Consider the following 15,659-nt stretch of genomic DNA (forward strand, 5'->3'; position numbering starts at 1 on the left):
TATAAAACAGAGGAGAGGTCATATTGAGCACTTGGCTGATGTATTGAAACTTTATGATAATATGGAGAACACAAATGAATAAATTGAGTCAAAATGTGAAAGGGCAAAGTCATGGTAAATAAAAATAGGTCTTATTATCCAGTACACCAGGTTTTGTAAACGCTTCCATATTGCTTTATTTACCATTTGAGCTTTTGTCATGAAATGGTCAACAAACCTTTATCATGAGAACATGGAGAAAAACTAATTTTTTATTTTTTTTAAATTAGCTGTTGTTTTTGTCAAGTTTAGATTGAGTACAAAGTGGTCATGGACGGGCTTTGCATTTTGAGATGCTTTCTAGTTTACCTTTTTATGGCCCACCCTGTTTGAGACATGTATCTGTTATAATTTAGATTTGGAGACATGGCATTCTCATTGGGTCTAGACATTTTATTTCTCATGTTCTTTAAGCTGATGTAACAGCTGTTTACTTTATGGAAATAATGATAATACAATATACAAAGAATTAGGAAGTCTGACAGGATGTGCAGCGATTTGAGTTATATAGTTTGGGTTCGATTCCTGGCCTGACTTGAAACAGTCAGATTTTTGCTTCATATACGTGAGAATTGGTAATAATAAATTGCAATATGAAGAACCTATTTAGGTCGGCTTTTTTAATCCAGGAGATCGGAAAGGTATGTAGGTTAACTTTGAAAAGCACAAAAAAACAGAGTTGAAGGGGAACTAAAGCAAACGTTTATTAAGATAATGTACAGGAGACATCTGCATCGGTATTTTTCAACATGTTCTCGAGGAAGGTGAGAAAGGATCACAACATGTGTGTATTTTATAACACCTTATAGCAGATCAAGACAGCCTTAAAGGTGATGCATCATGGTAAAAAGTTGTGTCTGTCGTGGTACATCTGAAAGGGGTCGCCGATATACCAGGTGCGGCGCTTCCAGAAACCTGTCACCATTTTGTCCAGCTTCTTACTCTGCGTTTTGTTGCACAAAATGTGATCCCGCAGACGCTTTCTTTGCTTTGGCCTCTTACGCCATAGTCTTTTCTTGTATCCAGACTGCACAGCACAACACAGTCCTTTGGTCAAATACTGCTTTCGTTTCCCATATAACTTTCACAACCTTCAAACAATTACCAAAGTGACTTTTGGATTAAAGACACTTATTGGAAAGCAGGTAAATACGAAGAAATAATTAAAGCATGATCGATATTTGTTCATAGCACATTTGTAAATGTCATAAAAATAAGAATGACATTTACAAACACCCCATGAGCAAATATGGAGGTAAGAGGAATTGCAAATGTTAGCGACATGAACGTTCAAGGTTCAAGAACGGTTTATTGCAAACAAGTTTGCTCTTGAAAGTCCAAAGCCATATCTGTACTTTGATCAAATGATGGCCTTTTTCCTCAACTCAACTTTTCATTTCTATTACAAATTTCATGGCAATCTAACCTGCTGAAACCCTCACACCACATCCTTCTTTCTGAGTACTGCACATAAAAACATAAATAAATATTTTCTACCCTCATTAACCCCCTCTCTCCCTTCCCCAACCTCACCCCAATCCCTGCTCCTTCCAAATTTCCAGTTTTCTCTCTTGAGAGTTTCCTTCCATATCCATGTTGTCCACCCCATGCCATTACTCCCCACACCCATTGTTTGTCCAAGTCTCCCTCCATCTTGGCCTTCAACTCTACTGTTTGTGTCCCCCCTATCTCGACTGCTCCTTTTGTCTAGTTGCATCCTGATCCATTGAGTGTACTCATTATAGCTCTTCCACGAGCCTAGAACAAGTACATATACAATTTTTTGGGGATAATTGTGATCTTATCTCCACTAGCACTTTGGAACTTCGCACGATAACCAGATCAAGCTGAAACCAAGTTTAGCATCCCCATTTGCACAGCAGAAGGTCCAAACGGATATTGTTCAAACATCCATACATGTTGGGTCGAAATAATAAATGAAAGGATATCCTGTACTTGAGTTATCATAAATGTGTAGAACACAACTCTTCACCAAAAGGCATAATTTCAATGATTACAGATACATCCAAAATAGTTTTGCAACAGGAACTAGCTGCGGTGGCATTTGGGGGACACTTTCGGCCATAGCAGTCTACAAGGTTGATTCCAAGAGTTTTGCACTTTTAAAGCACATCACGGAAAAAACGGGATTCACGGGCACGTTGCAGTCCACAGTGGCAGTTTATTTGGTGGACTGTCAACACGGCTGCCTTGGATAATGAATGGATGAGCAAAGTGCACGAGATGACACTATGACAATGAAGTGAAGGTGTGCCTAATCTAATATATTAACAATGCTGAACCAGGTTTGGGCCTAACTATTAAGGTACCAAGTCCAGTCCGTTGTGTACAAACACTTAAATTCACTTACTGTACTGGTTTCAGTGCTGCTTCCTCTCCTCGTTTCCCTTCCTGATTTTTTTCCTATTCGCATGATTGTTGTTTGTCCCACTGTCAGTTCTACCTTGCACTTCCATTCTTGCCAGTTTTAACTTTTAATATAATTTGTGGCACAATATATTGTTGCGGTTTTGAGAACCCCTCACTTTGTAAATACTTGTAAATATTCCATCATTTAATAAGGTTAAAGGTTGCACCCATAGTTAGGCCACAGCAACACGTAGGACACCATAGGACTTTGTTATTCCCTTAGTATGTGTTTCAGATAAGGCTGTGTTCCCAATAGTTGAATCTGCGTTGCATTAATTAAATAAGATAGGCCCCATTCCGTCCATTTTGCTAGCCTCTCTCTCCAAATTGGGTTACGCGCCTCTGCTCGCCCAGCAGCGTTCGCTGCCTCGCTCCAAACGCCATTACGCACGCGGTCAAGCTTGGAGAAGAAGGAGGCGGAGCGTCAAGAACGAGGCGTGGCCCTGTCAACGAGCCGTCAAGGGCGGAGCCGGTGAGCCCTCGCTATCCAACCAGGGCAGAGGTGAGGATTTCAAAGCGTGTTATATAAGCGCAAGCGCGAGGACTGCTTTCGGAACTGCGCAGGGGACCGTTGCTATTGAAGGAACTGCAAGGAGACGTCTGATTGTAACTTTATCCAGAGGACAGCGCGGAGGCGCGCTTGTTTCAACGAACTGCGCAGGGAACCATCGTTTGATACGAACTGCCGTTTGATACGGACCTTGATTGATCGGGAGAGAGAGAGCGTTCGGCACGCTATACGTACGCAGCATTCCAGCCCCTCGCTTATGTAAGGTCCGGTCGCGCGCCAATGATACGCGAAGCTGCCTGCCGTTCTTCGCCCGCGGACCCGGAGTCTGGACCGGAGCCGGATCCCATCGCCTGGAACCATCTGCCTGGACCTTCCTCCCCTACCACTACCATCCCGTGTGAGTCTGTCTGTTGTCCGGGGTTGTAAGTAAGACTGTATAGATAAGATTGCCCTGTGTCCTTTTGCTCTTCTTCCTCTTGTATATTACTTTCGTTTCCTCTTCTTTTGGTTTTGCACATAATTAATAAACCCACTCTTTGTTCTTCCCTTACTCTGGTTTCCTCTTATTCGATCGCCTCCGTTCTTTCTCTCAATTGAGTACCTGTGGCACGATTTGGAAACCGCTCAGGATCGGGTTAGTCTTTGTTAATGGCTTGGGCCATTTGCTAACCGCTCGGCAATTTCCATCTTATCCGTGGTTCGAGCGGGAGTTATTTCCCTGCTTTACGGTCGGGTTAGTACGTAGGTATTTGGGACTTCATTAACCAATCACCCTAGCTAATTCCGACCGGAAGGAGCGTCATAGCTTCCAGGATTGGGGGACGGCCAGCTTAAAAGACAAGGGGATTAACCCCCCTTGATAAGGGGAGAGCCGACCCCCGAATCCGCAACAATATTATACAAGCTTCCTCTGGCCTGTTATTTAGACCGTCTTTAAAGCTGATAACTTCAGGGACTAGACTGCTAGCCTGGGGTGGGTTTTTGAGGTATGACCTAATATAACACAATGTGAATAATCAAGAAATCCAGACCAATATAATGCAATGAACAATGTCCCCAAAGGAGATTTCTTGTAAAGGATGGAAATATTTGGACACTCACTGATGCTCTGCACATAGGGGGAGGGACATTGAAAACGTGGCCTTTGTAAGGTTCTACATACCTGCCTTCGCAACCACAGACCACAACCGAGTCGGAGGAAGCGATGTACAACAGCCTTCACGGTCTTTTTCTTGCCTTTGTTCATACTACACCTGATCAGCGATCTTACAGGCATCACTGTTGTAACAGCTGGAGCAACAATTGCATTTCTGTAGCACATGCACAAACCATTGGGGTTAACTTTTTGAAAAACTTTTGCCACACAAATAAATGCTAAATGAAAAGCGAAATGACAGAAGGTGGTCCAAGGTTAATGTACTGACAGTGAGGAATAAGTGACTGTGGGTTCCATGAACTGAAAGAGTTAGGGAGCAGACCCTTCGCGCAAAATAAAAATCGCACCCGTGTATAAAGGAAGTGTTCAGTTTGGTATTTTTCAAATGAAATAGGCAAACCCAATAGAATTACACTTTAGAACCCTTTAGAATTAAACATGGTGGGCTTAGAAAGGTTCTTCTTCTTCATTTTTGACAGACGGATGGCAAGAAGAACATAGCTAAATATTGAAGCATCTTCACCGCTTTAAAATGGGGGCAGGGTGCAAGTCAAACTCGGAAGCGGCACTTGTGAGAGGGATGGGGCATTAACAAATTGGGATGGGGGAAGTAGGTGGGATGAGGAAAGAGGTGCATCTTGGCATGAAGAGTTCCAGATGTGCATAAATTATATCAATTTTAGATACACTCATGCTGTAATCCTCCCCATCCTCCAGATACACGTCGCTGACAAATATTTTGGAGACACAAGCCAAAGTGGTGAATCGTACTGTGGGTCCAGGCAGATAGAATGAATGAATGATCGTTTTAAGGCCATTTTCCCCGCTAGAGCGGGGGTTAGGCTTGCGGGTCCCATGAAAATCATGGTTCCCTGTTTGAGGCAATGTTTTTACGGCCGGATGCCCTTCCTGACGCCAACCTTTGGTCACGCTCTTCCGATGCGCAGGGATACGGTGTACCTTTTCTAAATCGGGGTACACACCAGGATCATGGGTCCAGGCAGATAGGAAAGAAATAAACTTAATTCAGAGTATTTTACGTATTTTCAGGGGACAAAGCGCTTTATAATAGGTGCAGGGAGCATTCCAAGAGGGGTGGGATGCAGCACCTCACTGGTTGATTCAAGGCAGGGGTCTACAGAGACAAAATAATGATATTCTATTAAATATCAGATATACCAACAAGGTACATGTCATTTATGCTGTATGACAAACAATCATTACCTCAAAAAGAAAGACCCTCGTATTTGTTGGGCCGTTGCTCGTAGCAACGGCACAGCAGGTCCTGCAAAAGATGCTTGTAGGGCACCCACAGAGAAGGATCGCACCGGGTTCAACATGGCTACCCGGGGAGGAGCCATTGCCTGGACCATGGGGACTGAAAGACGCATCAGCCCTATAAACGCACAGTGACAATCAACAAATCCGAATGCAAGGTGTGGGTCACAGAAGTTGACAATTAAGCGAAAGAAAACAAAGAAGTTTTCAAAACAAAGAACTATCTGGTAAACAGAATGCAGGTTTTAATCACAAGTGCAATTTTAGTGAATTTTCTTGTCCCATCTTGTCATTGCAATAGATTAGATATACATAAATTAAAATTACATTGTGCTGTGTTCTGCCAATATGACACAGAGTTCGAGTGTGATTATAGCATCATTGGTTTTTCCAAAGGCTAAAAGTGCACGAACAACTCATGTTCTCACTGTCCCTTGACAAGTAAAGACTGGCAGGCAAAAATCCCTCAATATATTCGTTGTCTGCCTCTGGGAGAAGTACAGTACTGTATTTGGAGCTGCTGGGCCTCATGATCAGCTATAACCTATCCTGGGAATACCATATGTCCAAGATGGCCTCCAGAGCCGGCCACCACCTCTGAATTATCTGCGGGTTAGTCCTATTGCTGTCCTCACCTTTTGAGAACGGTGTACAAAGCCTTCACCTGGTGGAATATGGCTCCCCCTTGTGGGCAGGGTTGCTGCTTTCTTCAATCATCCCCCTTTTGAGGACCTGGAATTTTCGACCGTGTGTACCAATGGAAAGCTACATCAATAGGCCTTGTCTACGGGTCTCCTTGTTCCACATAGGGAGTTATAGAGGCTTTGGCATTTTCGTGAACGATCACATTCCAGTCTTGCCCTTCCCTACCATAAACCCTTTCCTCGTTTCTCCCAGTCTAAACTCAACACTCACCTCCATTCTTTCATACCCCTCTATTCTCACCTGTGGAACTGACTTCCTGAGTTCATTCTCTCAAACTCTTCACGAAAAGATAAATCCCCCAGAATTACAGATCTACCAGCTTGACTTCCGATTACAGACCTACGGTGGAAGGAAAAGTATTCCAAAACATCATTCGAGATCACATAACCGATCACCTTGACAGACACAAGCTCATCCGTAAGACACAGCATGGCTTTAGAGAAGGGAATCGTGCACCACAAATCTCTTGGAACATCGATAAAATCTCACTGAACAAATTGGTGAAGGTGTCCCAGTTGATGTGGTGTCTGTACATAAAGATGGCCAAATATTTTGGCACGGTTCCAAACAAATGACTCGCTGACAAAACTGCAATGTACAGAGTAGGTAGACAAGTTCGACAGTGGATCAAGGTATGTTTATCACATCGGAGACAGGGTAATCTCTCATACCTGGAGCCCTTGGTATGACAGGAATTAACTATTATACAGACGAAAAAAAGGTTGTAATGCAGCTGTACAAATCCCTCGTTCATGCACACCTTGACTATACACACCTCACACTATAGACACTATAAATGGAGAGTTACTCTTTGAAAGAGCGGAATATGTGGGTACGAGAGGTCATTCAATGATATACGAGAACGGCAATCAGGTAGGGCGCATACCTCCACCTGGCTGAACAGTTTATGTTTTGTACACCACTGATGAGAAGGATCTGGATCTGGATCCGGACCTGAACCAAAATCGAATCAGCTTGTTCTTCTCACCTACCCAACTAGTGCATCAATTATGTCCACAACTTTTTGGGAATTATCACACACCAAAATTGTCCAGCAAGTTTCATCCGAATCCGTCCACAACTTTGAGATATCCTCCTCATGGACAGACGTGAAAACAACCTCTGTCTGGTTGAAAACAACCTCTGTCCACCTTAGGTGGTGGAGGTAAAAAAGCAATATGTCCGTCTGGATGTCAATAATGCATTTATTTTATATAGCGCTTTTCAGGAAGCCCAAAGAACGATCAAAGCATAGAGGTTCATAATAACACGCGGTTATCCTGGTCAACGCAACCATGCGTCGGTCCTAAAGGTTGACATGTGGTACCGGAATGTGCCTCAACCTTTTCACGAACACAGTTCTACAGTCTACTGTGCACGAAATACTCCTCCTCCTTCTCTTTTCTCCCACTCCTGCATAATCTAGACTCGCTTTATGAATAAATACTAAAAGGACAAAAAGAGTGATGGGTGAGTGGAATAAACTTCAAATGAGTACAGCAGCCACCAAATGCGTACAGCAACCACCAAACGAAAACAGCAACCACCAAACGAGTACAGCAACCACCAAACGAGTACAGCAACCACCAAACGAGTACAGCAACCACCAAACGAGTACAGAAACCACCAAACGAGTACAGAAACCACCAAACGAGTACAGCAACCACCAAACGAGTACAGAAACCACCAAACGAGTACAGCAACCACCAAACGAGTACAGCAACCACCAAACGAGTACAGAAACCACCAAACGAGTACAGAAACCACCAAACGAGTACAGAAACCACCAAACGAGTACAGCAACCACCAAACGAGTACAGAAACCACCAAACGAGTACAGCAACCACCAAACGAGTACAGAAACCACCAAACCAGTACAGCAACCACCAAACCAGTACAACAACCACCAAACCAGTACAACAACCACCAAACCAGTACAACAACCACCAAACCAGTACAACAACCACCAAACCAGGACAACAACCACCAAATGAGTACAGCAACCACCAAATGAGTACAAAACCACCAAATGAGTACAACAACCACCAAATGAGTACAGGAACCCCCAAACCAGTACAACCACCAAATGAGTACAGCAACCACCAAATGAGTACAGGAACCCCCAAACCAGTACAACCACCAAATGAGTACAGCAACCACCAAACGAGTACAGAAACCACCAAACGAGTACAGAAACCACCAAACGAGTACAGAAACCACCAAACGAGTACAGGAACCCCCAAACCAGGACAACAACCACCAAACGAGTACAGCAACCACCAAACGAGTACAGCAACCACCAAACGAGTACAGAAACCACCAAACGAGTACAGAAACCACCAAACGAGTACAGAAACCCCCAAACCAGGACAACAACCACCAAACGAGTACAGCAACCACCAAACGAGTACAGCAACCACCAAACGAGTACAGAAACCACCAAACGAGTACAGAAACCACCAAACGAGTACAGAAACCACCAAACGAGTACAGCAACCACCAAACGAGTACAGAAACCACCAAACGAGTACAGCAACCACCAAACGAGTACAGAAACCACCAAACCAGTACAGCAACCACCAAACCAGTACAACAACCACCAAACCAGTACAACAACCACCAAACCAGTACAACAACCACCAAACCAGTACAACAACCACCAAACCAGGACAACAACCACCAAATGAGTACAGCAACCACCAAATGAGTACAAAACCACCAAATGAGTACAACAACCACCAAATGAGTACAGGAACCCCCAAACCAGTACAACCACCAAATGAGTACAGCAACCACCAAATGAGTACAGGAACCCCCAAACCAGTACAACCACCAAATGAGTACAGCAACCACCAAATGAGTACAACAACCACCAAATGAGTACAAAACCACCAAATGAGTACAACAACCACCAAATGAGTACAGGAACCCCCAAACCAGTACAACCACCAAATGAGTACAAAACCACCAAATGAGTACAACAACCACCAAATGAGTACAACAACCACCAAATGAGTACGATCATTTAAGAAAGAACGATCAAAGCATAGAGGTTCATAATAACACGCGGTTATCCTGGTCAACGCAACCATGCGTCGGTCCTAAAGGTTGACATGTGGTACCGGAATGTGCCTCAACCTTTTCACGAACACAGTTCTACAGTCTACTGTGCACGAAATACTCCTCCTCCTTCTCTTTTCTCCCACTCCTGCATAATCTAGACTCGCTTTATGAAGAATTGATAAATGTCGATTTGAAAAAGCTTGATCCATACGAAGCAAATCTCCATATAATTATAATACCAAAGGTACAAATGACTTCAACCTAATTCCTCGAAAACAACTTCAACCTCGGGCTCAATGAAAATTAAATATATTGTTGGACGACAAGATCAAATGGCAAGCAAAGGCAAACAGATGACTCAACATATCTTATAAAGGACGAAGTGATCGCTGATACGAAGACATGAAGTCATAACACTCACCCCTCCCAAACACTCGCATGGCCGCCGCCATTTTGTCTTAACCGGAAAACGTCATCTTTGCCATGTCCGTTGTTTTCATGACGACCAGGTTCCTTATTAAAACCCCACGGAAGGTTTCATAATTCAAGCCCGTCAATCTCTGCGAACTTCAGATTTGAGGGAAAGAAAAAGATTTAATGAATAAAAATATTTACGCGCAACAACTACACCGTCCATAAAACGGGTAATTATTACACTTACACGAAGGTGCAGACCAAAAAAATTAAAAAGGAACAAGTTTATTTTGGTTTATTTATTTAAAATGATGTGTCGTATCCTTTGCAAAAAAGTGCGGCCAAAGTTTAATGTTTCATAATAATTTTACACGTCATTACGCAGACATTATTGTTCTAAAAAGCCATCTATTTATTACATACACAAATATGTTGGCGTTTCGCTTCTCAACAATTCCTATACAGAATGCACCATTCTCCTTTGTTCTTTGACAGTATTATGGCAGTGATCCATGGAAAGGCAAAATGTGACTTCAAGTCCTCAATCCCTCTCTTCTTCAAGTCTTCAACCCCAGCCCCAAGTCTTGAAGCCCCGCTCCCAACCCCAAGACTCAACCTCCCCCTCCAAACAAGAAGGCTTCAATCCTGATCCTGATCTACACACTCCAAGTCTTCAAACTCCGCCCATCACAACTCCTCAACTCGTCCACCACCACCACAACACCTCCTCTCCATCTCACCGAGATCCCAACCCCCAAGACTCAACCTCCCCCTCCAAACCAGAAGGTTTCAATCCTGCTCCGATACTACACACACTCCAAGCCTTCAAACCCCGCCCATCACAACTCCTCAACCCGTCCACCACTACCACAACACCTCAACACCCACTCTCCATCACACCGAGACTCCAACCCCCAAGACTCAACCTCCCCCTCCAAACCAGAAGGCTTCAATCCTGATCCTGATCTACACACACTCCAAGTCTTCAAACCCCGTCCATCACAACTCCTCAACTCGTCCACCACCACCACAACACCTCCTCTCCATCTCACCGAGATCCCAACCCCCAAGACTCAACCTCCCCCTCCAAACCAGAAGGTTTCAATCCTGCTCCGATACTACACACACTCCAAGCCTTCAAACCCCGCCCATCACAACTCCTCAACCCGTCCACCACTACCACAACACCTCAACACCCACTCTCCATCACACCGAGACCCCAACCCCCAAGACTCAACCTCCCCCTCCTAACCAGAAGGCTTCAATCCTGAACTACACACACTCCAAGCCTTCAAACTCCGCCCATCACGACTACTCCGCCCATCACGACTACACCCCCCCCCCCCTCATCTCACGGAGACCCCTGTCATATGGATATGTGAGCGGTGGGCGTGGCCTGGGCGAAGGAGCAGGGGCGTTGCTTGCTGTGCTATTCATTAAAACTGGTCATCTTCTAAGTTGAGACTTGGATTCATCTTATTACAACCCCCACAACCAAAGTCTCAACCTCCCCCTTTCATCTCTACCCCATATTTGCTTTCCCCATCCTTCAGAACTTCCACCTGTTCTCTTGGCTCACTCAGGATTTTTTTTATGGACACAACCGGATAAACGTCAAAAACAACGTGAATACTTCTCCTAACCTGACTTGTAAATGTCTGAGAAACTATTTCAGCTCATGTATGAAACTGTGTGAAGCCTGTGCTTTTTCTCGTCCTCATCAATGATCTCTCCGACTCTGGAAAATCCTCTCTATATCTTTGCTGATGACAAACAAGTGGAACATGTCTTTCAATCCTGACAAATCTCACACTCTCACTATGTCTCTCTGAAAAGATCGACTGGACAACCCTCCAATCTACTTTCTCAACAATCCTCTCCAAGAAGTTCTGTCACTCAAGCTTTTAGGTCTCACTATCTGCCATGATCTTTCTTGGGAAAACCACATTTCCAAGCTGGCCTCCAAACCAGTCGCAGACTGGGCATCCTCCATCGTGCGAAGTCCTTCCTTGGCACACCTGAGCTCCTCACCACCTACAAGGCTTTCATCCGCAGCTCAATGGAATACTGTTCCCCCCTCTGGGCCGGTGCTCCTGCCGCACACCTAGCTCGTCTTCACGCTGTTGAAACCAAAGCTTTCAGAATAATTGGGATCTCCCGCGATGAAGATGATTGTGAGGGGTTTCACTCACTCACCGCAGGCAAGTTGGTGGACTTCCTGTCTTCTACTGACTCCTCTCCGGCCTTGCCCCCCGCCCCCTCAACACTGTCTGTGATCTGCCCCCCAAATATTCCCACAGGTCGTTCAAGATGTGCCAGCAACCCTCTTATGGTGAAACTGCCAAAATCAAGACTCTATGCTCACCTTCACTCTTTCATTCCCCTTTTCAGCTTTTCTCCCGCCTCTGGAACAAACTCCCTCACTCTCTTCAATCCCACTCCTCCCTCCAGGTCTTTAAAACAGCTGTTCACCACCATCTCTTATCTTCCCCCATCCAAAACCTTGATCTTTTCTACCCCTGTTAATTCACCCCAGATCCACTTTTTTGAAATTCCAGCTTCTTTCCTGGAAGTCCTTGCAGGCTTGCAGTGTCCATGAGTTTTATACTTCACTGCTTACCAGGCCCGCAAACCTGGAAGTGACGTGCTTTCCGCATCCGCTTGTTATATGTTGTCGACGCGAAGGAATACATGTTGCATATATCACATCATAGTATTTCTTAGATTACATGTGCTAAACGGTACTAAAATATTTAAACAAACTGGACAAACTACATAGTTGGCTGGAACCTGAAGCCTGATAGCTCCATTTTTTGCCGACATTTGTGTGTGTGGTATATATAGAGCCGCACAGCTCGGAAAGAGAAAACGCTATTTAAATTCAAAAGAATAAGGAGAAGAAGAAGAAAATACTAATTTAATTTTGATTCTATTGTTCTTGTCATATAAAACCTTATATTATTTGAGAGATTACATGTACGAAACGCAATAACCAACCGTTTTGCAATTGGGTTTCCGTGGCGGCTGTACCTTGGACGTCTTTGCCCTTTTCCATCCATCCATCTGGCCTGGCCTGTCCTGAAATGAGCGTCGCCTATTTTTCGTCCTTCTCTTAATTCCAATTCGTTCCCCTCGGTTTTCCTTTGCACTAGATTGAACCTGTTTTGCCTACATCATCTTTGGCGAGATGTTGCGAGTTCTCTCTCGCCCTGGCAAGGTTGTGAGGGTGAGTTATACAGTGTTGTACAGTGCGGGCCGCATTAAGTCGCTCCATTCAGCCTCCTTTATTTCCATCGGCGCGTCGTTAAGGCTGGTGTGAGGATCATACGTCATCCTGGTATACCTGGTGGAGTGAGGCGTGTGCTGGTATACCTGGTGGAGTGAGGCGTGTGCTGGTATACCTGGTGGAGTGAGGCGTGTGCTGGTATACCTGGTGGAGTGAGGCGTGTGCTGGTATACCTGGTGGAGTGAGGCGTGTGCTGGTATACCTGGTGGAGTGAGGCGTGTGCTGGTATACCTGGTGGAGTGAGGCGTGTGCTGGTATACCTGGTGGAGTGAGGCGTGTGCTGGTATACCTGGTGGAGTGAGGCGTGTGCTGGTATACCTGGTGGAGTGAGGCGTGTGCTGGTATACCTGGTGGAGTGAGGCGTGTGCTGGTATACCTGGTGGAGTGAGGCGTGTGCTGGTATACCTGGTGGAGTGAGGCGTGTGCTGGTATACCTGGTGGAGTGAGGCGTGTGCTGGTATACCTGGTGGAGTGAGGTGTGTGCTGGTATACCTGGTGGAGTGAGGTGTGTGTGCTGGTATACTTGGTGGAGTGAGGTGTGTGCTAGTATACCTGGTGGAGTGAGGTGTGTGCTAGTATACCTGGTGGAGTGAGGTGTGTGCTGGTGTACCTGGTGGAGTGAGGTGTGTGTGCTGGTATACCTGGTGCAGTGAGGTGTGTGTGCTGGTATACTTGGTGGAGTGAGGTATGTGTGCTGGTATACTTGGTGGAGTGAGGTGTGTGCTGGTATACCTGGTGGAGTGAGGTGTGTGCTGGTATACCTGGTGGAGTGAGGTGTGTGCTGGTATACCTGGTGGTGAGGTGTGTGCAATTACCACACTTGGCGAGCGCTCTGCAATAACCTGGTAAACGGAACACATCTCAGGTAAACTTACACCTGGATGCATTGTGCAAATTGCTTTTTGTCAGTGAGAAAGAGGTGGAAAGATATTTTGTACATTTGTATGAACTAGTCCACCCACTCTGTATGGGAGCAACAGGAAAGGTCATTCTATTAGGATAGGAAAGGTCATCCTCTCTGGGGTATATAGATTACCGTAGATCTAGGCTCTGGCCTCAATAATGTTGGGGGTTACCAAGTGTTCAGTTACCAAGTTTCTTGTTCTTTTATTGCCCTTCCATGCGATACAATATCTGATCTTTGCCTTTGAAGCAATGACTGTTTATCTAACCTTGACTGTTTTTTCCACTCTTAAATCAATCATACAAGAAACGTGGATCATATTATGACGACAGTGGAGGAATCTGAATGAAAGCATAGCTTGTAAAATTTCAGGTCCCGATGACAATTATGGATTTTTATTTGCCGGAAAAGATTCCGGCAAGTATGTTGATTGGTTTGTCTGTCTGTCTGTCTGTTTGTCTGTCTGTCTGTGCGCAGCACTACGTCTACACCGTTGCACAAAGAATCGCCAAACTTTACACACATATTTGTCTTGCCCTGGAATAGACTGTTCCCAATTTTTATCTCTCTCAACCCAAGGCCTCCATTATGATGTCATAATTCGATAATTTGACAAGTACAAAACTTCATCCAATGAAGATGCAATTTCTTGAGCGACATGATGGCATAAACTGGTGGACCAAAAAAATAATGACGTCATCGGTCACGTGGTTCGGCCGCCATCTTGGAAAAATCGAAAAACTTTGCACCTCGATATCTCCGAAAGTGCTGAATAGAAAAAATTGAGACATGGCTCATTGTAAAGAACTCTCAATGGGGAATAAAATATGTTAATGATGATGTCATAGGTGCCTCCATTATGACGTCATAATTCGACAAGTACAAAACTTCATCCGATCAAGATGAAATTTCTTGAGCATAATCTAGGAATAAATGAGTTTATAAAACAAATAATGATGACGTCATCGGTCACGTGGTTCGGCCGCCATCTTGGAAAAACCGAAAAACCTGATCCAAAATGGCCGATAAAAAAGTACATTCCGGCAAGTCCTCGGAGGACTGACCGATTGACTGACCGGGAGGACTGACCGAGGACTGACCGACCGGAGGAGCCTCTGACCGATTTTTCATTTTTTTTGTGATTGTGATTCAAATTATGAAGAGGCAGAAATAGGGCTGATAGGATGGCCTAAAGGTAAGCACACACACCTCGAAGCTGTCTAGCCTGGGTTTGAATCCTAACCCAGATATAAACTGCCATCCCGGTATTTCACAGGCTGATTGATTCATCATTGTGAGTGCTGTCCCTCGGATGGACGTTAAACTGGACGTCCGTCTGCCGGCATTGGTTTGTGGGAGTTAAAGATCCCACCGTGACCTTCGCGAAGAGTAGGCGAGCCATCGCCGGCAACCGAAACGAATTACAAATCCCTGCTCTAACCTTAATCGATCGCTATGCCTGTCCAGTCGGTTTGTGAAAGACTTGGACCAAGTGAAATATCCACCGGCCAACCCCACAATAATGCGGGAATAATTGTGGCCATTAAAGAAGAAGAAGAGACAGGAATAAAGTAATGTTGTGATGCAAGATACCTATAATGAGGTGGACAAATATAGGCTAAAACAAAAAGGAACGCAAATTAAAGATTTGGGTATCGGAGGAGGAATCAGCTGGTATGCAAAACTTTACATTAATAACTTTGCAATATCACTCATTACCAATGATTACTACAACAATTTGTTTTATTCTCCAATATCTTCTCCAAATCTTGTGATTGTGAATCTTCTCCAAATTCTTCTCCAATAATAATAAACTTTTGAGATTGTCTTTAGCCTCTTGAGGAAGTTCAGTCATTCAAACTCCTGTGTCTCG

At 44.6% G+C, this 15,659-nt stretch overlaps 2 protein-coding genes across 4 annotated transcripts in view; one reads left to right on the forward strand and one right to left on the reverse strand.

The window, feature by feature from the left end:
- Positions 1–718: 718 nt before the first annotated feature.
- On the reverse strand, positions 719–12,110 carry MRPL35 (mitochondrial ribosomal protein L35). 2 transcript variants are annotated; one of them, XM_068105991.2, is made up of 4 exons: positions 11,962–12,110; positions 5,361–5,532; positions 4,143–4,290; positions 719–1,066 (listed from the first exon to the last, which is right to left on the reverse strand). In XM_068105991.2, exons 2-4 carry the CDS (start codon positions 5,525–5,527, stop codon positions 878–880), a joined length of 504 nt encoding a protein of 167 aa, XP_067962092.2. In that variant the 5' UTR covers positions 5,528–5,532; positions 11,962–12,110; the 3' UTR covers positions 719–877. The 2 variants fall into 2 exon arrangements, with proteins under 2 accessions (XP_067962092.2, XP_067962091.2); XM_068105990.2 differs by lacking the exon at positions 11,962–12,110 and adding an exon at positions 9,604–9,736.
- A 336-nt stretch (positions 12,111–12,446) lies between these two features.
- Positions 12,447–15,659, forward strand: part of IMMT (inner membrane mitochondrial protein) — a 47,449-nt gene continuing 44,236 nt past the window's right edge. The window contains exon 1 of one of the 2 annotated variants that reach the window (XM_068106003.2): positions 12,447–12,822. In XM_068106003.2, the coding sequence (XP_067962104.2) occupies positions 12,784–12,822 (39 nt within the window). In that variant the 5' untranslated portion in view covers positions 12,447–12,783. The remainder of the gene's footprint in view (positions 12,823–15,659) is intronic. The other variant, XM_068106004.2, reaches the window with a different exon arrangement.

This window comes from Myxine glutinosa, chromosome 2, assembly GCF_964187855.1.
Source record: "Myxine glutinosa chromosome 2, kmMyxGlut1.1, whole genome shotgun sequence".
NCBI classification, from domain to species: Eukaryota; Metazoa; Chordata; class Myxini; order Myxiniformes; family Myxinidae; genus Myxine; species Myxine glutinosa.

Coding starts and splice junctions, on each gene's coding strand:
- MRPL35 (XM_068105990.2), bottom strand. CDS start 9,634: ATGGCGGCGGCCATGCGAGTGTTTGGGAGGG. Junction 5,533..9,603: donor CATGCGAGTGTTTGGGAGGG/GTGAGTGTTATG, acceptor GTGCGTTTATAG/GGCTGATGCGTCTTTCAGTC. Junction 4,291..5,360: donor CGAGGGTCTTTCTTTTTGAG/GTAATGATTGTT, acceptor CATGTGCTACAG/AAATGCAATTGTTGCTCCAG.